The sequence below is a fragment of the Balaenoptera borealis genome, assembly GCF_965194805.1.
Source record: "Balaenoptera borealis genome assembly, chromosome: 15".
NCBI lineage: Eukaryota > Metazoa > Chordata > Mammalia > Artiodactyla > Balaenopteridae > Balaenoptera > Balaenoptera borealis.
Genome location: NC_138871.1, coordinates 61433652 through 61460072, shown reverse-complemented (window position 1 = coordinate 61460072; position 26421 = coordinate 61433652). Strand labels below are relative to the sequence as shown.

General features: G+C 45.6%; 1 protein-coding gene across 3 annotated transcripts; it reads right to left on the bottom strand.

Moving 5' to 3' along the window:
* Positions 1-701: 701 nt before the first annotated feature.
* CDC42EP3 (CDC42 effector protein 3) lies at positions 702-25394 on the bottom strand. Of its 3 annotated transcripts, none has more exons than XM_082356097.1 (2): positions 24163-25394; positions 702-2703 (listed from the first exon to the last, which is right to left on the bottom strand). In XM_082356097.1, the coding sequence occupies exon 2, from the start codon at positions 2464-2466 to the stop codon at positions 1702-1704; it is 765 nt and encodes a 254-aa protein (XP_082212223.1). In that variant the 5' UTR covers positions 2467-2703; positions 24163-25394; the 3' UTR covers positions 702-1701. The 3 variants fall into 3 exon arrangements, with proteins under 3 accessions (XP_082212223.1, XP_082212221.1, XP_082212222.1); XM_082356095.1 differs by lacking the exon at positions 24163-25394 and adding an exon at positions 23452-23809; XM_082356096.1 differs by lacking the exon at positions 24163-25394 and adding an exon at positions 23492-23809.
* Between the last annotated feature and the right edge of the window lie 1027 nt (positions 25395-26421).

Sequence of the window (26421 nt, the reverse complement as noted above, 5' to 3'; positions counted from 1 at the left end):
CTCTAGAGCGCAGGCTCAGTAGTTGTGGCGCACAGGCTTCGTTGCTCCACAGCATGTGGGATGTTCCTGGACCAGGACTTGAACCCATGTCCCCTGCATTGGCAGGTGGATTCTTAACCACTGCGCCACCAGGGAAGTCCCAGGGATATATTTCAAGGAGAAATGAAAGTTTTTGCGTGCAAGTGTTTGTCTTTGAGGGGGAAGGGGTGTTGACAACAGGACAGGAATCGGTGTGTACATTTCCTGTTCCCGTTTCCTTAACCAACATCCTCAAGGCATCTCTGTCTTCTTGGGGGCAAGGTGCTCTGCTGCCCTCTTTTTTGGCCTCCTTAATCTTGTCTATATGGCACCTGCCACATGGAAGCATCTGTCCTGTAGGGACGGGGCTGGGGTTGCATGAGTTTGCCGTGTTAAAGTAAGGGAGGAGATTCACAGAAATGAGTTTTTGAGAAGTTGGCATCAGTGCTGACTTAAAAAAAAAATTCTCATCTCACATGTTCATTTTTCCTAAAATTGAGGGGCCTTATTTTTAGAATCTCAAACCTTTGGGCAATAATCAAAATTACTGAGTGGGTAGAAGTCACCTCTTACCTTATTTTAAAGGCTCATGTACACTTTACAGAAGCAATTTTTCTAGCCCTGGACTTAAAGAAAATATAATTACTGTCTTATGTTTTTGTTTATTACTATAACCAAGCAAGTTGATTTTAACATTTACTCTTTATTGTGTTGTATGAAGTACCTATGTAATGCAAGTATGTACTGTACTAAAATACCCATATTTCCAAATAACATTATGTGGTGTAGCCCACAGTCTCTGCAGAAGCATTGTGAGTAACCTGTGCCTTTACACTTTACAATCCATTGTTGGCTGCTGTGAAAAGTATGATAACAGATGAAGAAAAAGAAAGTAAAGCTAAGTATGAATACATTTTTCCAAACATACACATACACAGCTTAGAATGGAATCCCAATGGAAAGTCAAATGACCATATTTGATGTAGTACCTATAAAATGTAGACTCTGCAATAAAGAGCCAAAGGCACATAAAAATATATTTTAACTTTAAAAATAACTTAGTTACAGTAATACTTTGCTTGTGTCTTACCAACATGTAGCTGACAGTCAAAATTTCGCAATATAGATATAATATATAGGGATATATAAGAGCTACAAGCAAATCCCCGAAACCCATAAAGTTGTTCAAATGTGAAAACAGAGAAAGGTTTTAACACTGAAGAATTTGCTATGGTGAGCCCAAACGATATAATATAGAAAAGAGTCTAGAAAAAAGGTGTGGGTGTTAAATAAATTTTGACTTCCTCTTGCTCAGAAAATGCCAGAGTACTGTAAAGGTCCTTAATGTGACTGGCACAGCCCTTCATAAGTAGTGCCAGTTCTGGCCAAGCCAGATTTCTTATGTGTCTGAAAACAAAAAATGTGAGCTGTACATCAGCAATGCCCGCCGAAAATGGGTTCTGACTCACTTCCTCTCTTTGCCAGGATAGGTTTTTCTGTTTTTCACTGTTTTTGCAAACAGGGCATACCAGGTAAAAAAATATTTTGTAGGAAAGTTATTTTAGAAAACCCATCACATGACAGCAAGTATAGCCAGCGAAGCTCTTCTCTTTGTGGTTAGTTTTGTTTTGTTCTGTTTTTTGATACCTTTTACCCCAAAGGAAAAGAGCCGGCGGTGTCCTGTTACTTATTTTTATCCATGACATTCAGCACCTCATCCAGAAATGAGGGCCCAAGATCGAGCTGCAGGGAGAGGAGGGAACCCGTGAGATCCGAGAGGGACTCCTCTGATTTAGTCTTTTCCTTGACGAGCTCGCACGGGGCGGGATGGTCAAACATGTCCTCGGCCGCCCAGTCGGGATACTGTTCGGAGAGGCTGGAGGAGTGGCTGCCCCTGCCCTGGCTGGACTGGGATGCGGACCCGCTGGACCCCCACGAGACGTCCCCCTGGTGGACCGTCCCGTTCTCCAACAGGCCGCTTTCCTCCGGAGCCTTCTCCTCCATGACTGGCTCACAGCTAAGCCGGGGCAGCTTTCCCGGCCCTAAGGACTCCTGTTTGGAACTGAATGTCACCGGTGACAACAAGGGCAACATGAGTGCTTGGGACCCTCCGATGGTTGGGAGGGAGATGGCGTTTTTGAGCACCGGGGAGGGCGTTTCTGTGAACATGGAGTCGGAGGTACTGTTGGCCCGGAAGAACTCGTTATGCCCAGGGAACTGGCCCATGCGTGCTTTCTCCTGGTTTCCAGGTAGAAGCTCATAGTTGCCTTGAAGAAAGGAAATGTCTCCAAAGACGTCGTGCTGGCCCTCTTTGCCGATGTGAATGGTGTGGCGGAAGTCTCCAAGGGGAGGGCTGATCATATCCGGAGACAAGATGTCCCTCAGTTTAAATTTCTTTCCTTTCTTGTTATTGGCAGCTTTCAGGTAAATTGGGGTCTTGGCTGGCATTTTGGAGTTTGAGGATGTCAATTTTGCAAAAGGGAAAAAGGGCGACTTTCTTCACAGATGTTATAGGTTTCCCAGTATCCTTTTTGGTAGGAACTGTCACATCATTTTTCTCAAGTAGCTTCACAAGTGGCTCTGAAACGAGATGGAGGTCTAAGAGGCCTTCCTGGACTTACAGCCAAGCAGGGCTTTCTGGAGAGCCGGTTACATCCGCCAGTCCCTTCCACAGCATGGAGAAACCTGGAAGAGAAACCAAAGCAGGTTATAATTAGCTGACCCTTCAGGGATCACTTGGGCCTGACTTTTACACTTTCTCACTTTTTCAAGAGCCTGTAAATAATGGCAGGACCAGTTCCCATCTGAAGCCAAACTTTGTTTTGTTTCTCTCCATTAAGCAGGATAAAAACTTTGATCTTAACAAGGGTCCACTAATCTTAGTCTTACTTCAGGGGAAAAAAGAAAAAAGGGAGAGAAAGAGAGATTAAAAAACCCAAACGTATGACATCAGCACTTTTTAAACATGGTCATGGACACAATTTTCTGGATACGTCTGAGATTTTAGTCCTTTTCCTCTGTTATAAGAACTGCTCTCAGCACATGAGCAGAGTGATTTCAGCTCCTTAGACACAACTGAATTTGTTTTAAAATATATTTTCTCTCTTGCTTTGGCGTTCACACTAGCAAGACGAAGAATATTTTGTTGTTGATTGACTTCTTTATATAAATAAAATTAATGCAAAACAATGAAGTCCTATACGGAAAGGAGCTGGAAATATCATTTACTAAGTGACAGTGAAGCTAGTGTCCAACAAAATCTCAGTGAAAATGCGTTCTTACAGTTGAGAAAACTGAGATTCGGAAGTCAAAAAAAAGGAACACCCTTTCTCAGTAACATAAAGCCATTATGGAAGTTGGAGCTGGAATCAAGTTGTGGCAGAGAGAACGGGGCTGTCAAAAATTTCAGGATTTTAACCTAAATGGGAAAAGAATTTGAAAAAGAATAGATACATATATATGTATAACTGAATCACTTTGCTGTACACCTGAACCTAACACAACACTGTTAATCAACTATACTCCAATATAAAATAAAAATTAAAAAAAAAAGATTGTGAAAAGCAAAAAAAAAATTCAGGATTTGGCAACATTCTGAAATGGAAGGAAAAGAACAAAACTGCTTCTTTTTCCAAGAAAAAAGTGTGATCATACATAATAGGTTGGGTCTTCACTTGAGAATACTTTTGAAACATTTGCTGATAAGCTTGTATCCTTTCCCTGTGGTAGGCAGGGTTCTGAGTAAGTGGCCGCCTGGTGTTAATGCCTTTGTGGGCGGAACCTGCGAGTTGCTTCTAAGCAAGGTGATGGGATGTCACAGCCCTGATTAGGTTACATTATAAAAGATTCCGTCTTAGCAGACTGGAGGGAGGCTCCCTTTACTGGTTTTGAAAAAGTAAGCCACTGAGAGAGGGCATATGGAAATGAATTCTGCCAGCAACCTGGGGGAACCTGGAAGTGGATCTTTTCCCAGTTGAGCCTCCGATGAGACCATAACTCTGACCCCTGGTTTACAGCCTGATGCGACTGTGCATCTGAGCCCTGCCTGGACCTCTGACCTGCAGACACTGTGAGACAGAACACAGGTAGGGCTGTAAGCCACTACATGTGTAATTTGTTACCCACGTAGAAAGCTAACACACTCTCCCTGCACATGCTATAGGACACAGTTAGAAGTGATGGGCTACAAGAAGGTTTGGGGCTCTCATCTTACAGATGAGAACCTCTTCATCTCTTGAAAATAATCCTCCAACTCTTCAGTCACATCAGCTGACATGGAGAAGCTAAAACCTTCGCCACTGTGGGAATTCCTAAAATGGCTCTGCTGTGACCTCTCCCATTTTGGGCTCTCCTCCCCCTGGCCGCAGAGCAAATAAATAAGTAAATATTCCGAGGGCTGGGTTAGATGGTGGCTTGAGAGCCACATTTGCTTTGTAGCAGCTGGAGGCCGTCTACATCTGCCCCATATTTCTTTCCTTTCAGCAAGAGTTTTAAATTCATTTGCCTGTGGCAGATGGCGAGGACTGTGCTCCAGCCGGGTAACAAGTGGCTCTGCTTGGGAAGTGTGCGGGCGCCCAGGCCTGAGAAGGCAGAGAAGGATGAGCTGGAGAGACCACCCTACCCTGGCTCTGGGAGTGGGGAGGAGGCCGAGGTGGCCTGAGGGTTTGCACCCAGAGCAGGCTACCCTGGAAGCTGCCAGATAAGACCACACACTCCCCGAAGGTGCCTGGTGGGTCGGCCTCCCCACTTCAGATTAGGAAGGCACAGAGATACCATGTTACTAAAAGAGACGCTTGATACCAAGTGAGTAGATGGGGAACCCTAGCCTGGGAAGACATGCTTATGAGTCTGACATTCTCATCGTTTTAACTCTAATTTGGGTCTTGTAATAGTAACAGAAGTGGAAGCCCTGGGTCTTCCTGCTGAAACATCAATGTCCTTCCCCTCTAAGTGCACAACAGCCCAGGGCCCCTGCCACCCAGGGTGCCTTGTGTCGCCTCCCTGCCCCTCTAGGCACAGTATGATGACCGCCTGCAGAAGCAGCTAGGGCGCTGGGCCTGCAGAAGGTGGGGGGCAGCCCCGAAGAACAGCTGCCCACTGGAGCCGTGTCCTCAGCACACAAGGCCAGGAGGGCAGCTGCCATGGAAAGATACAGTGTGTCCACTGCAACTCCAAGGCATGCGAGGGCTGCATGTGGTCAGCTGGTGGAGCCAGGGTTATGCAAGGCCAGAACCAAGGCGTGGCATTCATTTCAGATTCTTTAGAAAAACAAAAATAGCACGAAGATGCAGCCAGAGTGCTTCTCTGCTCCTCTGACTGGGTCACTCACATTCACCCTTTACCTGTACAGCGACTGGGGATATTGGGGAGCCAAAGTGAGGAGAAAAGGTAGAGGGTATGCCTGCTTCACTTGGAAGGCCCAGTCCTCAGTCCCCGCCTGGCCACAGCCATGGCCACGGGCCCTGCAGGCCCCTCGGCAGAGGCTTGCTCGACCTGGTAGAAGCTGGGTTTTATGTCAGTGGAGTGGATGCAAAGGTGGGAGACAAGCAACAAAAAAACAAAGAAAAAAGTAAGAAAAGGGTTGGTGAGCAGAGGCTAGATAAGCTGTAGGCAGTAGATTCTCAAGAGTGGGAAAAGAAGGGAGATACCTTAAAAGGCATTTTTCTTTCTTTCTACAAATATTTACATAGTATTTACTGCATGACAGGGATGGAGGCTTCTAGGACTTTGGAAACAGTAATTTGTATTGAATTTCTATTGTGTGCCAGGGCTAAGAGCCCTCCAATTCATTGGAAGTTTAAGGAAAAAAAAAACACAAAACAGGAATTTGGTGCAAAAATGTCAGTTTTACAACTTTAGACAAGTTGATGTTTGTGACATGGTGCTGGTGAAATATCTGAGAGCTCTGACCCATCCATCTATCTTATCTGTTATCCTTCCTCCTCCAGCTCAGGGGCAACCATGCTTGATCCTGGGAGAGACAATCCAATACCCTGACTTTACCCTGACTGCTTCCTCCCCTCCTTTCTGCTTTCTGAATGTTCTGGGCTCCTTGGCTTATCAGTCAGTGGACAGCCATGCCCCAGGCTGACTGCTCAACAACTTTTCTGCTGTTGCTAAAGCAGGAAACTGCAGGGCGGTTTCTTCACTGGGAACAAAGTGCCTGGTCCTGGAGAGGGTATGTGTGCATCTCCTGGGAACCACCAACACGTCATATGACAAGAAATGTTTATTGAGAACGTCTCTATGTGCTAGGCACTGTTCCAGCCTTCGGTGTGTTCTAGCTCACTCACAAGAACCCACGTTAACACCCCCATTTTACTGACGAAGCATCGAGGCACAGGCTTTGCCAAGGCCGCACGGCTACTAGGCACGAAGCCAAGTGGCTGGGCGTGGGCTTCAGACATTGGGGTCTTGCCATTTAAGGAGCACACTCCTTGGGAAGTCAGTCAGTTCCCAAATGATGAAGGGGGTTCCTTCCAAAGCCTCTTTAAGATACAAATATGTGACAACACGATGGGCTGATAAGGGTGGGGAAGCATGCACAGGTCCAACCTCCGTGGAAGGCAGTATCTATGAAAACTACAAATCACATCCCTTAGGCCCCGGACTTCCACTTAACAGAGATTTATCCAATTTACGTATACGGGAAATAAGGAAATAATACATATACAGTGTTGTCAGTCCAGCATAGTTTATAACAGCCAAGAGTTGGAAACAACTGAGAATTCCCTGGTGGTCCAGTGGTTAGGACATGGAGCTTTCACTGCTGGGGGCCTGGGTTCAATCCCTGGTCGGGGAACTAAGATTCCACAAGCTACGCGGTACGGCCAAAAAAAAAAATTTGGAAACAACCTAACTGTCCACCTTTAGAGGATTGGTTATACAAATTAAGGTGCATCTGTACAAATGAATATTACACAGGCCTAGAAAAGGATGAAGCAGCTCTTTATATGCTGATATAGAAAGAGCTTCAAAGACATATATCTTCAAAGGAAAAAAAAGAGAGGTGCAAAAGTGTGTAGATAACATCTGTACTGGCTTGTATGTAGATTAGCTTTCTCTGGAAGCATACACAGGAAATAATGGTGAGGTGCCCACGGGGAGAGGAAGTAGATGGAAGGGGATAAGGGTGGAAGAGAAACTTTTCACTGTACATCCTTTCATGATTTTGGATTTCTGAACCATATGAATGAATTAGCTATTTAAAAAAAATAAGTACGAGGGTTGTTTCGGGCTCAGATTGCACTTTCCTGCAGAGACAATTTTATACGTAGGTCCTAAAAAGTATACCAAACCCATGAGTCACTGATCATAATGCAAACATTACTACGGGAAAGTGGGTTCAAAAGCCAAAATCTAAGGCGGAAGGCCTCACGAGAGGGCTGAGCCTCATCTCACCTGAGCTTGTCAAAGGGACAGATCATTCCTTTCTGTGGTGATCAGGCCTTCACCAAAGAGGCTCCACCAGTCTGTATTTGTAGGATGGAAAAGGTCTCAGAAGAGAAGGTTTTTCGTCAGAAGGAAATGAGAAGAGGGAAGAGACCCAGGATGCTGGGGAAAGTGTGGGTGGCAGGGTACCCATGTGGAGGGAAGCACAGGCAGGTGGAGGTGCTGGGGCTCAGGGGTATAGCTCCTTCTCTGAGAGGTGGTGGTGACGCAGATGAGCATTTTATGGTGGAATGGTCCTAAAGGCCACAACACGAAATCCCGTTCCTCCTCACCATTTTCTGAAAAGGAGACTTGGGCTCCTGGAGGCTGCTGGTGGCTGACCCACGTGGTAGCAGACAGAGCAAGGGATGAATCAGAGGGAGAGCCTGAGTCAGGTGGACACCCAGGAGGAGGAAGCGGGAGAAGAAGACAGGAAGAGCTAAACCAGAAGGGCTTACAGGCCTGACTAGAACTGGAGAGCCAGCCCTCCTGGGTGTTCCATGATCCAAATGCAGAGCATTTCCAGCCTTTGCGTATCGGTCAGGACTCTACCACCCATCAATAACTCTCCACACTTGGGACTCTCCTGCTCTCCAGCTTTCCTACATTGCCATCATTCCTCCACTCCCACCGTCTTTGAAAGAAAGGAAGGAAGAAAGGGAGGAAGGGATGAAGGACTGGAGGGAGAAAGGAAGGAAAGAAAGAAAGGGAGAAAAAGAAACCATCCTATGTGTAGACCTTTCTCAAAACCCTGCCCTTGACCCTGAAATCTGAACTCTCCAAGATTGCTAATCCCTTTCTCCAGAAGTTCTTAGATCACTGTTTGCTCCTCTTCCCCCACTTAGATGACATTTGAGGTAATATTCATCTTGGAAATTATAGATTCCTCTGAAAACAAAGGTTCCAGCTCCTGGGCACCGGAGAGGAGAGATTGGCCAACAGAAGGGTTCAACTCCCCAGTAAGTTGCCTGTCACCGTCTATCAAGGTTAGAGAGGATGTCCGGCAGATGTGTGGGCGAGAAGTCCAGCTGCAAAGGCACAGACCCCCACTCACAGGAACTTGTGAGAAGCTCAAGGGTTCCAAGACACAAAAGGACTCAGGAGGAAGTTGAAGGCATGGTTTTGATAAGAAAGGCAGCGTCAGGTGGTCATTCCTGTACCAGGCTAGACAATTCCAGTTTCTTACATGTGACTGATTTAAGCATACGTGACAGTGTTAACAAGAGAAATCAACACAGCAATAATAATTCAATGAAGAAAAAAACTGAAGTGGCCACCCTTCCCTTCATTTCCTTATCATCCTTTTGGTAAAGAGAATGATGCTGAAAAGACCAAAACAGGGCAGCAGCCAGGAGGTGGGGGAGAAAAGCAAAGGGTTATGAAAAAGTCACACACTGAAAAATCAGTCCCTGGATGACCAGAGTTGACAGTACTGGCAACTCACAGGGCTCTGAAAAGAACAAAGGGGTTGAGATTTTTTAAATTTCCATTTATTTTAAGAAAGGAATGTTTGGTTTGTCTACTAATTGTTTTTAGATTAATTCTTAGGGGACAGAGAGGATAAAAAATTTCTTGCATCCTGCACAATAGGTTGCAATGTTAATCTAAAACACGCATGCATAAAAACAGGGCAGGTGGGGGGAGGCATGTGTGCGTGTGGCTGTCCTGGGGGACCTGTGGGCCTTTTCCTTTCTTCAACTTGCAGGAAGTGAGTCTGCACTGGACTTCCCCTTTCTTGCTTAGTTGTCACATCCTTCCAAGACCCCCTAACTTCCGATCACTTTTCGCTTTGTCTCAATGTTGAATCAGCATGCCCTTCTTCCTAGCACCCAGATGCAGCACCGCTGCACCATCTGGGCCCCAAGCAAAAATACTTGGTTATTCCTCCTGTGTGCCTGAGGCAACAGTCCCAGGGAAGGACGGTAGCGTGGCCAAGAACCTGCCACCCCTTACACCCACAACCATCTTTGGGGTATTGCTCTCCGTTGCCAGCATAGGGGAGACAATTCCACTGCGATGAGCCCTGGAAAAGTGTATTTCACCCTGGGCTTCACACTTTAAAGGGATAAAGGTGACCTGGAACATGTTCCTACAGGTTCCCAGGAGTCCAACGGGGAGACGAAGGGACTCCGTCAGGACATGTGAGAAGGTGAGGTGGAGCAGCTTAAAGAAAACTCAAATACTGAGGGAAAATGAATCTTTAGGGATCTGAAGAATTCACTGAACTGCGATGGAAAAGGGATTAACTCGTTCAGTACGAGAGGCCCTAGGGCTATAAAAGCAGAAGCTACAGGGAAACAGCTTTTGGATCCTCTAAGGGAGAACCCAGGGTTCTGGCAAGATGGAATGGGTTGCTGTGGGAAGGGGGCAGTGTACCGGGCATGCACGGAGGATGTCACCGGGCAGCGGCCTTGCCTCTGAGCGTCTGAGATGTGCACAGTGGGTGGGGTCTCGTCCCTATTCATTTTGAGTCTCCCACAGGGGAAAACTATCACTGCTCATTTCCTTATGGCTCCACATCACACTCACCCATAAAAAACACTCACAGACTTTTCCTAGCAGACTTTCCATTTGAAGACAGCAGTTATTACTAATATAGGGATGACCAGACAACCTTCTGTATCAGAAATACTAAAATATTATGACGATGAGGGCACTCATGCCAATCCTTTTGCAAACCTCTGTAGGAGTGCGTCTCTGGATCAAAGAATTTTAAAATTCAAGGAGAAAAAAAAAATCATACTACTAGAGATTCAACATTGAACTTACATGAAAATGCAAGACAGAAATAAATGTAACCAGAGAATACCCTGGTAAATGGCATCCTGAAGGGATGCTTTTCATATTTTTAGTCTGTTTTACTCCACCCACGAGAAGATAAAAAGATGCCTTTTCTATTTTTAGATTCTTATCCTCTCACCATATTATCTGAACTGAGGACATAGCTCTATGCTGCAAGGCTATAAAACGCCATTAGTTTAGTTCCCAGCCGCCTGGCTGTCATTGCAAATGAACTCATAGCCAGACTGAGCAGACTATTTTATAGACCCACTCAGAAAGTCTATGCTACATCTCAACCCTCAATTATTTATAAATGGACTTCTCGTTTATGATTCAGCTACAGCTTGTATTTATTTTTCTTTTACAACCCTGATTATATAGAGACCCACAAATGCCATATGGGAGACTCACTGCTAATGTGCATACACTCCTCACATTTATAGGATCTAATTGTACTGTTTGAAAGGGTTTTTAGAAGCAAAATTGGAAGACAGAACATCCACCTCAAAGTACCAACCCTGCACTTTTGAAGAGAGGCCATTTCGACCTTTCTCCCTATTAAAATGAGTTACTGAGGAGGACTCCAGACGGATGTGGAGCCCTGGCAGTTATAACGAGGCAGGAGAAGGGCCTGGCTCATTTACCATGACAAGTTTTACAAGGGACTCAGCCTCAGGGCTGGGCAGAAGGACCAAGGCAGATGCTCTAGCTGGTGGATATGAATCAAATAAGACCATTCCTGTGAACTGCTCCCATGCTTCTAGAACTAATGGATCTGACTTGGTTTGTGAAGCTGCAAGGGCAATATCAATACAGGATGAGAATCTCACCCTGAAGCTGTCAGCAACATTCAGCCGGGAATTGGCTCAAATCTGAAAACTCAGCTCAAATCAAATAACTTGTAAAGTTGCTTAGTTGCTCACCAAAAAAATAAAAAGAAAAAAACCCCTAATATTTAAGTCAGTAACTATTCTATGAAAACTCCAACTATGGCAATAGGAATATCAAGTGATCCAAACAGGTTTGACAGGTGTCCAGAAATTCAGACTATGGTCACTTGACTCATACTACATATGGTATGGTGTTCTTCATCCTTTGTCTTCAGAGCACATCTAATTTAGGTCTCTTGACTACCCTTACTTCCCTAACAGGATGAAGGGACAGATAGGGATTTCCATGCCATCCTCCCATCCTGCTAGGGCCCTTGACAATCATCCACACTCGTTGCATGGGCTGAAACTTGGCTCCTCTGCATCACACCAACACTGGGTATGTTTGGAACCTGGCAGTGGCCAGTGCATTCTCTACCTACTTCCACGGCAAACCCCCCTGTGTTATTTGTACATAAATATCTGTACACAAATATTTGTTGAATGCATGAATGAATATCCCTTCTGACTAGGCTGAGAGCTTTTCTGTGAGTATGAGCTGGGTCTTATTTATCTTTTTTGTCAACCACAACACGTGGCACACAGTGAACAAATTAAGAAGTGTTATTTAAATCCCTAACCCCTGCTAGACCTTCCATCATGAGAGAGGAGTTGCTTTGCTCTCAGCAACCATCCCCCAGTCCAAGTCTACAAGGGATGCCTCTAGAAAGTAGCAAATTTGAAATGCCGAGTTCTCTAAAGAATTTACATATGTGAATAGCGGTGGCTAGAGTGCATGCTGTGGGCCAGACAGGTGAGTATTAGAACACACCTCTTGGGAACGAGTCTTAGATTAAGCCCATGTCTTAGACCCATCAGCCAAAACATGGAGGAGCCAGGATTTCAGCTATGGCTGGACTCCAGAGTCTGTGCTTTTAACCACTGATTTGATAACTAACGTGACGACTGCCGTGGAAGTGGGTTGAGAATGGGAATGTCTATTCCAGGCCATCTGTCCTGAAATCTGACCGCACCAAGAGGAAATGATACACTATGTTCTCAACATCAATGAGAGGCAGAGATGATAACTTGACCTTGTCATTAACTAAGAAGGAATAAAATGGTCCCAGATACCAGCCTCTCCAACTCACTAGGAATTTTCAGTATTTTTGCCCTTGTCAAAGAATCTCAAAAGGGATTTGACTTCATGTGAAATAAAAGCTAAGAGATTAAAAATTTGAGGAAATAAAAGCCCCTGAGTCTCAAGGAGAAAAAAAAAAAATCCTGCTCTTAGAAAAAAGCGTTAAGTGCTGTTAATTATTTTCCCAGAGGAAACACATGCATCGTGGCCATGCATCGGGGCGCCTTGTACACCCACAAGGCTTTCGCTGGGACAATGGCTCCCTTCCCTTGCTATTGACACGTGACTTCCCTCCTGACTTTCTGAAACTAAGAAACCTGTGTTCCTTACGTGAATTGTCCTCCCACCTCTTTACCATCAACCACTATTCATAACATCCTCCAAGACCTGCTTCAGTCACTTCCTTCCTGGAGAAATTCTCAAACTCACCTCACGCAATCCAGGCTCATTACTGCCTTGCTTGGAGGTTTTCTTAGGGCTCCTAAAGAGCTTATATTTGTTTTCTTTCCTGTTCTCTGATTTTGTGATTTTGTGTCTGATATCTTCTGGTAGGTAATAAGCTCAGTAAGAATAAGGTAGGCAAAGTTGCTATAAAAAAGGAGCCGCTGTTGTTAACAGTCTCTTCTTGACGCTGGATCACTTACAGAGCCTCCTCTTGGGCTGCAAACACAAGAGGCCCTTAAATTTTATTGAATAAGCCCTTTTAGTTTTCCCTATGCCCATCCCTTAGATCAAGGGTCTGCAAATTATGGTAGGTGGGTCAAATCCAATCCTGTGTCTGTTTTTGTAAATAAAGTTTTATTGGAACACACCAGTGCTCATTTTTTTATGTACTACCTTCAGCTCAGTAGTTCTCAACTGAGGGTGATTCTGTCCCATCCCCCACCTCCACCCCCGCCGGTGACATTTGGCAATGTCTAGACATATTTTTGATTCTCATGACTGGGGGTGGTGGCATCTACTGGCATCTAGTAGACAGAGGTCAGAGGCACGGCTAAATGAACATTCTACGACGCACAGGACACTGCCCCCACAGCAAAGAATTTTCCGGCCCCCGTTCCCTGTAGTGCTGAGGGCTGGAAACCCTGGTAGAGCTGCTTTCAAATGACAAGGTCAGAGTTGAGTCGCTGTGACAGGCTGTATGTGGCCATCGAAACCTAAAACATTAAACTGACGCTTTACGGGAAAAGTTTGAACCCCTGCCTTAGACGTTGGCATTTTCACGGGGGGTTGGATGGTGGTTGTCCATGGCCCAGCCCTCAACAATCTCCCAGCAATCACACCCCTGTCCTTGGCCTCAACTACCTCTAATGCTAACTTCCAAATCCGTGTCTTCAGCCCGTATATACCTTAGTCTAGACCAGTGCTGCTCAAAGTGGATCTGTGGACTAGGCCAGTCCATGATGAGATAAGGAAAGAAATTGAAAGTAAGCTTCTAGAAACTTTATGACATAACCAAGCATGCGGATCTGTGGATTTTTCTCATTGGTCAGACTCTTGGCAAGTTTGGGAGCTGTGTATGTTCAGGTCTGCATGGAAACTGGGTGTGGTCCAAGCAGCTACTCATTGTGCCAGGTACCCTATACAATCCATTGGAAATTGAAACAAAGAAACAAAACACGAAAAAACACTGGTCCTTCACAGAAAGAAGCGCTGGACTTTTATTCCCTAGTCTTTCAGACCTTTCTCTGTTGCTTCCTTCAGGTACTTCCCGTTCAGCTTATCCCTGATGGAATCTGCCATCTTTCCTCCTCTTGCCAGCTCCTCAGCATAGGCCTCCTGTACTTTTCCCTCTCGGTAAATGGCAGGAAGTCACCCAAATCCAAAACCCAGTTGTCGCCCCCGACTCCTCGCCCTGCCTCATTCTCCACATCAAGTCCTGTTATTTGTCTCCTCTTGTCCATCCTACTGCCTCATGCCCCAGCCTCACTTGTAGCTTTCACGATCCCTTGCACAAGGGCATTTGCCTTCCCACCTGTCTCCTTGCCTTCAGCCTCATCTCCTTCCACTTTATGTTCCAATCTCTATCAGAATGCACCATCTAGAATGCTCCCTTAACCCTGAGTGGCAGGCCCACCCTTACAGCCTGGAGATACGATAGCCTGTGAGGCCCACTTTAGCGATCAGGGTCTCGCCCAACCCTGCAGCTACACGTCCAGCCGGTCCTCAAGGCCTGTACTACCGCCTGTACTACCGTTTTATGCCTCAAACCCACCAGCTCTCACACTATACTGCAATTACTAATGTCTCCTCCACTAGGCTGCCTTCTCTTGGGGACAGACTATATTTAATTCACGGCTGGTACTGAACAAACGTTTGTTAAATGAACAAATGAGAAAGTTTGAGATTGCCTTGCCATCTTTCCTCTTCAACCCTGCCCGCCCTGCTGAAAATGCAATCTGAGTCTTTCTGTGACTCCTACAGGAAAATAAAATAAATCTAAAAAAATCATGTAGCAAGGAGCTGTCATCTATTTTCTTGTGGCAAAGGGTTTCTTTCTTTTCCTTTCTCTATCCGTGCAGGGTAAGAATTTAACAGCTTATCAATGTGAGCCACAGTAATTCTACAGGCTCATACAGATTGTTGAGATTAAGGCAAAAAATATTTGTTGACATGCTATTTCAAAGGGAAAAGACTTCCATCCATGACTGCCATGTGCAAATAGAGTCTTAGAGAGACAGGCAAGACTCTAGAAAGATCTGACAATACACTTCCCGGAATGCAGACTTACTAGTTACATTTAAGCCAATCTTAAAGAATGAGGCCCAGGAGAAACAATGAGCTTGCTCGCCTGACCTCTCCTTTCAAAAGGAAATGGATTAAGGGAAACTTGGATTATTTAGCCCAAGATATACAAGGGAACTTGCAAGAAACTGTATAATGGACATTCTACAGAAAAAGATTGTTTTAATATCAGTGTATAACTAGCACAGATCAAGTACTTAAAAAAAAAAAAAAAAAACCTATTAAATGAATGAACCCATGGGCAAGCAAAACAGTAGATAGAGCTCTCACTGCTATTCTAGGCCTTAGGGGAGGAAAGAACTGGGTGAAACTTTGAGCCAGCCCTATAGGATTCTTTTACAACTCCACACCATATGGGGGCCAGTTACCTCCTGTGTAAATGGGATAATCACCCCAAACCCGTCTATCTCTCAGGTGATTACAAGAGCTGAGTGTGAAAATCTTCATAGAGTGCTATGCAAGCACAAAGCATCTTTATCCCAAATGAAAAAGCAGAACATCTACTGAAATACAGTGCTAAGGAGGGGAACCATTCTAATTGCCAAAATAACCATATCCATTTTCTTCTTAAAATGTCTCTGGCAGTCACCAATATATGATTGCAGATGGGGCTAAAATGGTTTGTGTCTGCCCTGTGAACAACTGGGATTCTTACCTCCAGCTTAATTAGAGAATAATTCTGTCAACAGGACATGGAGCTAACTTCTTTACATGTACATGTATCCTTTATCTCCAAGGGCAATTCCTCCAGCCTTGAGAACTCCTTTGAGTTAGGTAAATTACAGCCAATGATTGGGCAGATGAAGAAAAATTTAAGGGCATACAGTTATTTTCTTTAAATATTTGGTGAGCTGTCAGGTGAGAGGGAATCAGTACCATCCCAAGAAAAGAATTAGGTGTGTGATTAAGGTTCAAGGAGAGGCCAGGTGGGGCTGGACGGGAAGAAGAAGTCTGACCAACTTGAGTTAATCAGCTTAAAGAATGGGAAAGGCCCATCAAAGGAAGTTTTCCAGCTGAGCCTGAGACTGTGGTAGGAATTCCAGAGGGGAGGGAGAGCATTCCTGCACTGGGAGAGGAGTTTGGGGAGATACCCGCTAGTCTGTGTTCCTCATTTCAAGTAAGCAGCCCCCAGTATGTGCATGTAAGCTTCATGTACACACAGACAGGTAACAGAATCATAGATTTGTGTTTGAGATTTATTTATACTTAATAAAGAAAACGGATGTTAGGGTTCTAGCTTCTAGGGAATTTTAAGAAAAAAACATAATGCTTTGTAATGAAGTTAAGACTATCCTTAGAATCCAAATACTTTTTACTAGCTTATAAAATTTTCATTATCTTTTCTCGTCTTTCCTGATATTAAATTAAGGGTACAAAGCAATGCCAATGACTTTCTCTGCAAGCCTCAGCTTGCTCATCTGTAGAGTGGAGATAGTAACGGTGTCTTCTTAGCAGGAGACAACACATACAAAGTAGAAATAGTTGCTAGTGTACAGCAAATTCAGGTTTGCTTTTGGAACTTTTATTTCCCCCCAATGTTTCTGATCTGCTGTTGGCTGAGTCTGCAGATGCAGAACCCACGGATACAGACAGCCAACTGTATAATTCCTCATTCTGCGAAAAAACTGGAATTGGGAAGAAGTCACTGTTTTACTCCCCATGCTGCCCCTGAGATATGTCGGCAGTGGCACTACCTGCCCTGTCAGGTGAGCCCACAGCTTAAGGACTTAAGAGGAATACAGAACAAAATCCACCCACGAGCATAAACTTCTAAAACTTATGTAAGGCCAAAAATCAACATTAGTTTGGAAAACATTTCACTCTGAAGTCATCTGAGAGCAGGAAAAGAGTTTCCAGTTTGGTGCTATGCCGTGCACAGTGGGACATGTGGCTTGAGCTGATTCATTCGGCGAGCAGCAGGCTTTGGAGAGAGCCTTCCATGTGACTTCATCCAGTCCCTGGCTAGTCATTCACCTTCCACAATGTCCATTCAACAACAAACATCTAATAAGGACCTACTGAGTGCCAGGCACTATTCTGGGAACCGAGGCTACAGCAATGATGTGCTCACAGAGCCTACGTCCCAGCATGGAGACAAATGATCAGTAAGCACACCAATGATGAATGGCTCGTGCAGGCGTGGCTGAGAGGTCTAGGTGAGCATTAGGAAACAACAACCCTCATCCTTCCAGCACCGGGACTGCCCAGTCTGTGCTGTAAGTGGACACATGGTACTGAGCCACCACAGTCACACCTGGGCAGGAGAAAGCCTCAGTGGAGGTTGCAACAGCCCGGCCGAGAAGACTTTGAGGAAGTTCTGGTGGTGGCCTGATTTTCAGAGTACCTTGGATGATCATTATCACCAAAACCAAAGGACTGGAGGTACCTCCTTTTGAATTTGAACATTTGGTAGCCTGGGAAGGAATAATTTTACTATGGTCAGACTTAAGCTTGGGTAACTGAAAAGGATTTCTGGCTTAGCAATGCTAAGAGAAGATAACACAGGTAGGACTAGATTGCCCAGTTTTTCATTAAGTCCTATTGTAAAAAAGATGAATGCCAAGCTAAACTAGGTTCAGTCCCTACTCTCAAAAGAGCCAGTAGTCTAGGCAGCCACAAGGGTCAACAAATGATCATTTAAACACAATCAGTGTTAAAATAGGAGAAGGTACAAGACACTATGGAAAATGCCTCAGATGCAAGAAAAAAACAAACACAGAAAAACAGAATCACAGCTGTTTAGAGCCAGGAGAGAGCTTGGAGAACTTCCGCCGGCTTCCTCTGCACCCCCATCCTTCCCCATCGACATCTTCGCAGACAGAACCTACCCAGAGATGGGCAAGGATTCGCCTTGTGACATAGCTGGCCAGTCAAGGGCTTAGAACCCTATCTCCTGCTGTGTTAAAAATCAATGTTACGTGTCTGAACTGCTCCTTGGCCAAAAAAAAAAAAAAGTTTAAAAAATAAAAGGGAAAGAATTCACATATATTCTGAAATGGCAAAGCCACATTTCACCTAAAAACGCCTTTGCTTGTTTAAAAAGTTGTGTGTAGCCTAAATGATTATAATGGATTTGAACAGAACGGGTCTTTTTCAACTAAACACACAGTCATCTATCATTGGCATGATGCGTCTACAAATATGAACTTCAAGTTGTCACCAGAACATGACGGATTCCCAAATGTGTAAGCTGTCTAAATAGAGGCCTGACTTTGAAGTTCTCTGCCCTCCACGCTGGCTTGGGCTGCCCTGCCCGGATTTGCACTAGGTCTGTTTTTCAACACAGGGTTTTACATATTAGTATAGTAGTAAGACTGCTATGCTAATAGGTGTCACTGATCCTGGCTCACTGGATTCTAGAGCTAGAGATGATCTGAAATCATCTAGAACCAAAAGCCTTATCTTAGAGATGAGAATAAGACCCTGAGAGGTCACAGTTCCACAACCTGGGTCAGAGCTAAGACCAGAACCTATGTTTTCTGATCTCCAATCCCTCTGTGATTGTCTCCACTTAATTCTGCATGAGTTTTATCAAATAGTAGAATGGCGGGGTGTTTGCTAGCATCTTCTAGTGTGTTCCTGTGTCTCTGGCCCTGTACACCCTGTGGTTCTCTGAAAGGTTCTTGAGTTCCTTCAGCTCTGTAGGGCAGGCTACAGCGGGTGGTGTCTGCCTCTGGCTCGATGGGTCCCAAAGTGTTTCTTGCTAGACTAGTCCTGGCAGCTGCTCTGTGGGCAAAGTGATTTGATAGACACTATCTCCGTGTGGAGATTCACTGTACCAGTGACATTCAATGCTCTGAAAAGTCCTGCAGGGAGGGACCTTCATCAGACTGGTTTCCCAAAGAATCCTCTTCTGATGCTATTCCTGTCTCAGAGTTCACATGAGGTGGTGCTGTATTAGCTAACTGCAGGTGTGTGATCTCTGTAACACTCTAACAAAGAATCAAAGGCTAGAAGGTTAATGATGACTTTCTCAAATATGCAAATAAAACCCAAACCACTGAAAATCCAGGTTTTAAAAAATTTTAAATTTGAGATTCAAGGATTCTACTATTAATTCATGACTTGATCAAGAAAATACTAATTTGAACCCATCAGCCCTTAAATTCATCAGTTTTCTTGGCTATTCAGAAATAGCAAACTTTCTAATATCAATATGATTTGTATTATAAAAGTGTATGCTTTAATTTAAAAAACTGCTCTTCCACCAGAGGTACTGTCGAACTCAGTCATCACTATGAGACTGGGTGAATCCGGGCACTCAAGAAGTACATTAAGGCTAAGGAAGGCATCTTTTTCTAAAGGAAAGAACATACCTGACTGTTGCTGTAGAACTATCTGGCTACTGATATTATTTATTCTGGTTTGTGGGATGCTGTTTTGGTTTGTAACCTTGAAAGGATGGGGGCAGGAAAAGGGGAGATTCCAAATGGAGGTGAACAGCCCTAACGCTATTGCCCTCGGTTTTGAGACAACTTGGGTTATTTCAAGCCAAGACATCCTTTCCAGAACCCCTACTTCAGTCTGAGCAGCCTCCCACAGCTCATCACAAAACCACAGTATCAAAGGCGTGGAGGCCAGGCAGGCCCCTTGGGTTATCCGGGGCACCCCTCTAGGTTTCAAAGGCCTCCTTGCTCTATCTGTCACACCAGAAGGTTATCTGGCAGGGTCTGGGGCATGTGCAGAACTTAGAACTGTAATGAGGCCCGACTTCTGCCAAGGACAGAACCTTCCAGCACGCCTTGCTCGTGGTTCCTGCATCTTGCTTTAGCTCCTCTTGGGGCAACATCACGAGTGCCAGGGACTGCAGGGCCAGGCACCATGGATGTGGTCACCAGTCTCAAGGAGGTGACCATCCAGATCGGTTACTGGACCCTGCAACACCCTGACCTCTAGAACTTCAAAGTAAGGATGTGTTCCACACGCTACACTCCACTTCATGTGTGGGTCCTGATATTCCTAGTAAATCTCTTTGTTTATGGTATAAATTAAACTGCTCAGGTTACCGCTAGCAGTTTGATGCTGGATCCACTGCAGATGACTACTGGCCATACTTGTGAGTTGAACTATCTTCAGTAAATAAAATAATTCACATGGTATTCCCAAAGGCCGGCAATTACTGTCACCTTCCTTTGGGCAGTGGTACTGTGAGATACAGTGTACTGCGAAATGAGTTCTCTGTCAGAGGCCAAAAACCCTTAAAAGAGTCAGATTTAATAGCTTCCCTGGCCTTCCTCTCTGTTGGTGAGGGTGGGGTATTTATTTAGCATAAGGTCAGACAGACCTGAGTTCAAACCTGATTCTGCTACTTACTTAGCTGTGTGACCATGGCCAAGTTACTAAACCTTTCTGAGCCTGTGTTCTCATCTGGAAAATAAGAACAATACTATCGACCTCAAAGAGCAGTTGTGAATATTAAATGAGACAACTAGTATTAAGCACCTAGGGAAACAACAAAAGCAATAATGAAAGCATCAACTTTTTATTGGGTCTACTCTGGACCTGGCCTGTTCTGAGTGTGTTCTTTTTTAACTCATTTAATCCTCAGAGTAATATTATCCTCATTTTGTAACTGATAAACTGAGGTACACAGGCTAAGTAATTTGCCCCAAGTCACACAAGTATTAAGTGCCAGGGCCAAGATATGAACCCAGACAGCCTGCCTCAGAGGCTCTTAACCTCAGGGTTTTTTCCCCATCTCCTTAAGCAGAAGATGCTGATCTTTGTGGAAAATTAGCCATTCATTCATGCACATACTGGGTTGCCAAACTGCATATGCATGTTTAGGTATGTTCCTTACTGTGTAATTTGGGACAGATTATGTAAGAGGTCTTTCCACACCTGTAAAATGGGGATATTAACAGTGCCTTCTTCATAGAGTGATTATTAGAAATAAATGAGTCACTCAAGGTAAAGGGCTAAGAACAGGGCTTGGCACTTAGGGCAGGCTCCATGTAGGAAGTACCTTTGACATACAAATTCACGGAACAGTGGGATATATTAGGAGAATTATTTGGCTTCGGTGCTTGGTAAAGATTTTGTGGCTGGCTTAATCTAGTAGTTTCAAATGACTATACTGTCCTTGCTCTCTAGCAAACATACTGCATTTAAAAAATAGATTTAAGTTTTTATTCCATCAGTGAATAAACAGGTACACAGGATTCTGGTTAGAAAGAAATTAGGCCCGGCCTAAATAAAATCAGACTGAAAGCAAGACTTTTCATAATTAAAAAAAAAAAAAATCAGAGCAGTCTTCCTAGAGGTTTTTCAGGTTATGAATTGGAAGTCCACTCTCTGGATAAATGTTATGGCTACTGGGCAAAGAGCTTGTGAAAAATTTATGGCCTGGTAAAAGTCTTTCGGTGATGTAGGTTAAAACAACTTTATCCCCAATGCTGTTGAACACCACGAATTTTAGCAGAGAAAAAGGGCAGCTTTTGTGAACATGTTGGACATAAAACACCACTTTAAAGGAAAAGCTGGATAGCAGGTAGGACAAACCAGCTCATGTAAACAGTTCTGCAATGATTTTTATGGCATTGTATTTATTCATATTGCACCACGTTTAAATTTACAATAAAAAGCAAAAAAATGTGCAACACTCATTACTCTGGCTGTCTTTACATGTTCCACTGAGATACAAAACAATTTCACTGCTCAGATCTTAAGGGAAGGGGGAGCTCATCTTATTTCATGTCTGTAGCTGCTGCCATAGTCATAGCACCATGTTCCAATCATGGAATTCATAATGTAAATCTCTTGCAGATGATAACCACTGGAAAACAGGAACTGCCATGGATCCAGAAAGGCTTCCAAATTTCTCCTCTAATGTTCTTATCTGTGAGCCCAGAGGCTGGTACTGAGTGTTTTATTCAATGAGTGATGCCTTTTGGGAAACCTACATTCTTTAGGAGACTTAATGAAGAACTCTCAACCATTCCTTGGTTCTTTGACTATTAGTCTTTATCATTAATTTCACGTGTGACAATGCCAAACATTTCACAACTGCCCTAACTTATCTCTGAGTGTTTCAATCTAATCTGAAAACATACCTGTGTAGCTCATTCTTAACTGTCACAGGAGCTCATAACAGATCTTAGCTGGTATCAAAAAGAGAATCTCTGGAACTGTCCAGAAAAGAAGCTGCATTTCCTGGTCCTTAGATGAAAGACCTTTTCGAAGTTAGAAGGTTATAGGAGTCTTTTAAATTGCCTTAGGGATACCCCTGGGGCATCATCAGGGCTTCTAGGTGAGCCTTTTGTCTCCGCGTGCTTCCCTGGGAAGTCCCCAAGAAAGGCTTTCCTATTCAAAGCTGCTGCTCTCCTGATTTGTGTTCTTTTTTAAAGGCAGCACCCCCAAGAAACTCCAGGATACTACTGTGAAGCCTAAGAGCTGGGGGGTGGGGAGGAAACCTTTGTCTCCCTAACACACTCATAAATTCCCTCCCCTTACCCAGCACCTCCCACCCCACCACCTAGCACGCATCAGCGGCGACTCCCCCAAATACACCAGGTCTGGAAAGATTCATGTTGCAATACCCTTCTGACATTCCTATTCCCGCCCTCATTTTAATTCACTCACTTCTTTTTTTTTTTTAAACAAAATGTAATTACTTGACTGTCAGCTTGGGCTGCACTCTGGGGCTTTTACTCCTTTCAGCACAGCTGCGCTCCCGGCTTTGATGCTGCTGTCCACGCAGCTTGTCCCAGCCACAGCCTGGCTCTCGGTAATGTAACATTCAAGTGCATATTTATTTTTAAACTGACCTCTCAGACTGTACAGTATAAAGGAGGTCCTGCCAAAAAATATGCTACTTTCTATTTATAAGATGAAACACATGCCTCCCGAAGTCGAGAGGGGGATGGAGTATAATAATCCATAACGAAAAAATGGCCAGATCCATTCGTCCTCACATGTCCAATACTTGTCAAGACACTTAGTTTCAAGGAGAAAGGGGAAAAAAATATTGAAAACACTTCGGTTGTTCAGAAACCACCGTCCAAAAAAAAAAAAAAAAATCGACTGCCAGATCTGCAGGTTGGAGCCCCAGGCACAATGCCCCTCGTCAAGTGTGGAGAGGGCACCCAGCTGGTATTGCCACCTCAGATCTGCACCGTGCACCCTGTGCAGCCCTGATGCCAATCCACGGTGGGAGGGGAGCGGTAGCCATGTGCGGCTTGTTCTCAGATGGAAAAATGCAGTACGCGCCCAGAATGGCTGTCAATAGCTCGGAGGGTGCAGTGTAGCCGCGCAGCCTCACCGTGAAAAGTGGTGGGCACAAACGGTGGAGCTCTGCGATCTGGTCGTGCCGCTCGCACCCCTCCCAGTTTGCTTTATGTCCCCTTTGGTCCGTTGGACACCAGCCGGAAGGGGATGCCCTAGGTATCCCCGCTCCCTGTGCATTTCCAAGCCTAGCCCCCCGCGCACGCCGGAAGCGGCCACGGCCGCCGGTTTGGACATACTCACACACGCGCAGAGAAGGAGCCGTGGGCAGGCAGCAACTCACCAGCGGCGCCAAGGATCCCAGCCGCTGACCCCGGGGCCGGGCGCCGCAGTTCCCGAAGGCGCACGCAGTCCCTGCCCGCCACGCGCAGATCCAGCCGGGTCGGCCGGCGCGGCGCCTGCTCACAGCATTATGCGCTCCGAGACGGCGTGAAGGCGCCCAGGGCCGGGGTCTCCGGACTCGCCCCCAGCTCGGGCCCCACCGCTGCGCTCCCCGCCCTCTCGGGCTGCAGCCGGTAGAGAAGGTGCAAGCTAGACTGAGCGCTCCGTAGCCGCCCTCCGGGACTGAACCTGCGAAGGGCGGGGCGGGGCGGGGCGGCGCGGGGCGGGGCCGGCGGCGCGCGGGGCGGGTCAGGGCGGGGCGGAGGGCGGGGGCCGTAGGCAGACCCTTCTAGCCGGTGTACCTGAGCCCCGGCCCGGAGCGGGCGGACCGGGTTCACCCGCGGCCCGGCCTGCGGGCCCCCAAAGGACAATGGATTTTCATCGTTACCGCCCCAGCGCCACCCCCAGGGATGCGGCTTCCCTGCGAGAAGCTGCGTTCGGCTCCCTCGGCACAAAGAAAGGTCTCGGGACGCTCGGTTCGAAGAGGGAGCCGGGGTGCTAGCTCCAGGGTGCCCGAGGACAAAGGGACTCCGCCCGCACCCCGGACACCTGTACTAAACCTTGTGTGCCCACCTCTCTTCGTCCCAACGATCCGATCTAGCCCGCAAAGCTCCGGCGCGGCGGGCGGGGGGCCCTCGGGGAAGAGAAGCCACCTGACCGCGCCGCCCGGGCCTGGCCTCGGGCCCCCGGGCCACTTGAAGCCCCGGTTGGGAGGGGGGAGGGTCGTGTTCTGACAGTTTCCAGCCTGATCCCCTTGGAGCTGCCGCCAAAACCCGGAGAGTGGATTTGGCGCACCGGAGACGCCAGGGGCTGCTGGCTGAGCAGGGGCAAGCGGACAGCCGACGCTGCAGGTTTTTCCAGTCCAGGGGGAGGCGTTTCCTCTCCCGCGGGGTCCCTAAAAGAGATCTGCCTAAAGCTGGGGCAAGCGGGTGGCGGCCGCCCCCGGACGAGCGACGGGGCGCAAGTGGCGCAGCGGCTGGCCCGGGAGCGTAAAATTCAGCCCTGGGCGGCACCTGAGCCCGCTGCGCGCCCAGCCCCTTCGCCCGGAGGCCAAACGTGGACCCGGTTAATTAATTTTCTTAATCCGTCTCCGTCTCTTCCTCCTCGAGTCTTCGGCCTGGGGAATGAGTAGGCGACAGGAAAGGGCGGTGTTTTCCGGTCGTAAGGTCCCAGCCCGCACGTTCGGCCTGGGGAGGGGACTGGAACCCTGGAGAGTGGGGCTCTCTGGGTCCGACCCCAGCCCCGGGACTCTCAGGTTGAATGGAAATCCTGGCACAAAGAGCGATCCTCCAGGGGGCCTTGACTTTCCAGAGCGGTATCAGCTTCAGGTCATCACTGCGACGCCCCTGGGTCTGTCTGAAACCTTAAAGGATGCACATTAAGCCTATGTTGTAAACCTCGTCTGATGTTAAGGTGAAGTGAAAAGGAAACGGACACAACTGTTCTGGAAAGCAAAATACTTGGGTGGAGTGTTAAAAGCCTCAAAGAAAATAATAGTTGGCAGGTCAAATGGCCATGAAGTTGGAAGTCAAATACAAAATTCAGCTGAAGTGATGTTAGAAATCTGACAAGCAAAACAGTCCATGAAGATAAGAGACCCAGCATCGTTTCTTTTCTTCAAATGACAACTACTCCGAAGTTTCCTTTGGCAGATACCTGAATTTTACTCCAGATTCCTAAGTTTTACTAGGGGTTCATATTTCAAAATATATGTTCCATTTGGCACTAATGTATATATTTTATGTATGAATTTATTGAAAAATATTAAATGTTACTGGCCTACTTAGATAAAATTATTTTATAAATATTTATGCATAGCTTTCATTGCACATAGTATTTTTATAAGTACAAATAATATGTATATATATTTATTAAATACCACATGAAAAATTCCTTTCGCACACACATTCTTTACACGTGTGTCTTGCGTGTAAAAATTTTTTCATTTGCTGTGTCATTAGATGCTGTTAAAAACACTTTATTTCCACATGACTAAGTAACTTGTTTTACAGCTTATGCAAATATAGAGTGGCAAGTTTTTTGAGGTAGCAATTTTATTCCCAAACACCATTTTCACTTTTCTACACCATTCCTTAACTTCTAGAGATTTTCCCTCTCTGCCCTTTCTTTATGAGACTTCACTTCTGGGCTCTAAACAGTTCATCCAGAACCTACCCCTTCAAGGGCCTAGTGGTGCTGATTTGATTTATCATGGCTTCTTTGATGTTCCACATTATTTGTTTGCACTGAACATCTTGGTACTGAACATCTCCAGTGAGGGAGAATGCCCTTATATAGTGGATTATCCTTCCAAACGAGGCATTTCCTGTACCATGATGTCTTTTAGGTTTGGTGGATTTTTATTTCAATATGGAAGAGAGAGAAAAACTTTGCTTTAGGAAGATTTTAGGAGTTCTGAGATTCTGCTCTGGGTTACAGAAAAGTTCAGCACCTTGAAAAACAGGTGGTTACCTTAGAAAACTAAGTGAGACTAAGAAAGTGAACATAGAGAAGATATTTTAATTAGTTTCAATTAATGTACTTATATCTGTAGAGCAAGCATCTGTCAGGTCCAACGATGGGCTATTTTTCTAGTCCCTGTTGTGGGAGAAGAGCCAAGAAGTATTAGCAGAAACCTGCAAATCTACTTAGGAGGCAGAGAGCAACAAGCCAGTGTATGCAGACAAATGCAGAATAAAATATTCTAGCTCCTTGCCATTAAGTATGGTCCCGGGCCCAGCAGCACCAAGCCTCACTCCAGAGCTACTGAACTGGAATCTTCATTTTAATGAAATGTAGATGGTTCATGTGCACATTTGATGTGTGAGAAGC

Excerpts from the sequence above, each read along its gene's own strand:
- CDC42EP3 (XM_082356097.1), bottom strand. The coding sequence starts at position 2,466 with ATGCCAGCCAAGACCCCAATTTACCTGAAAGCTGCCAATAACAAGAAA.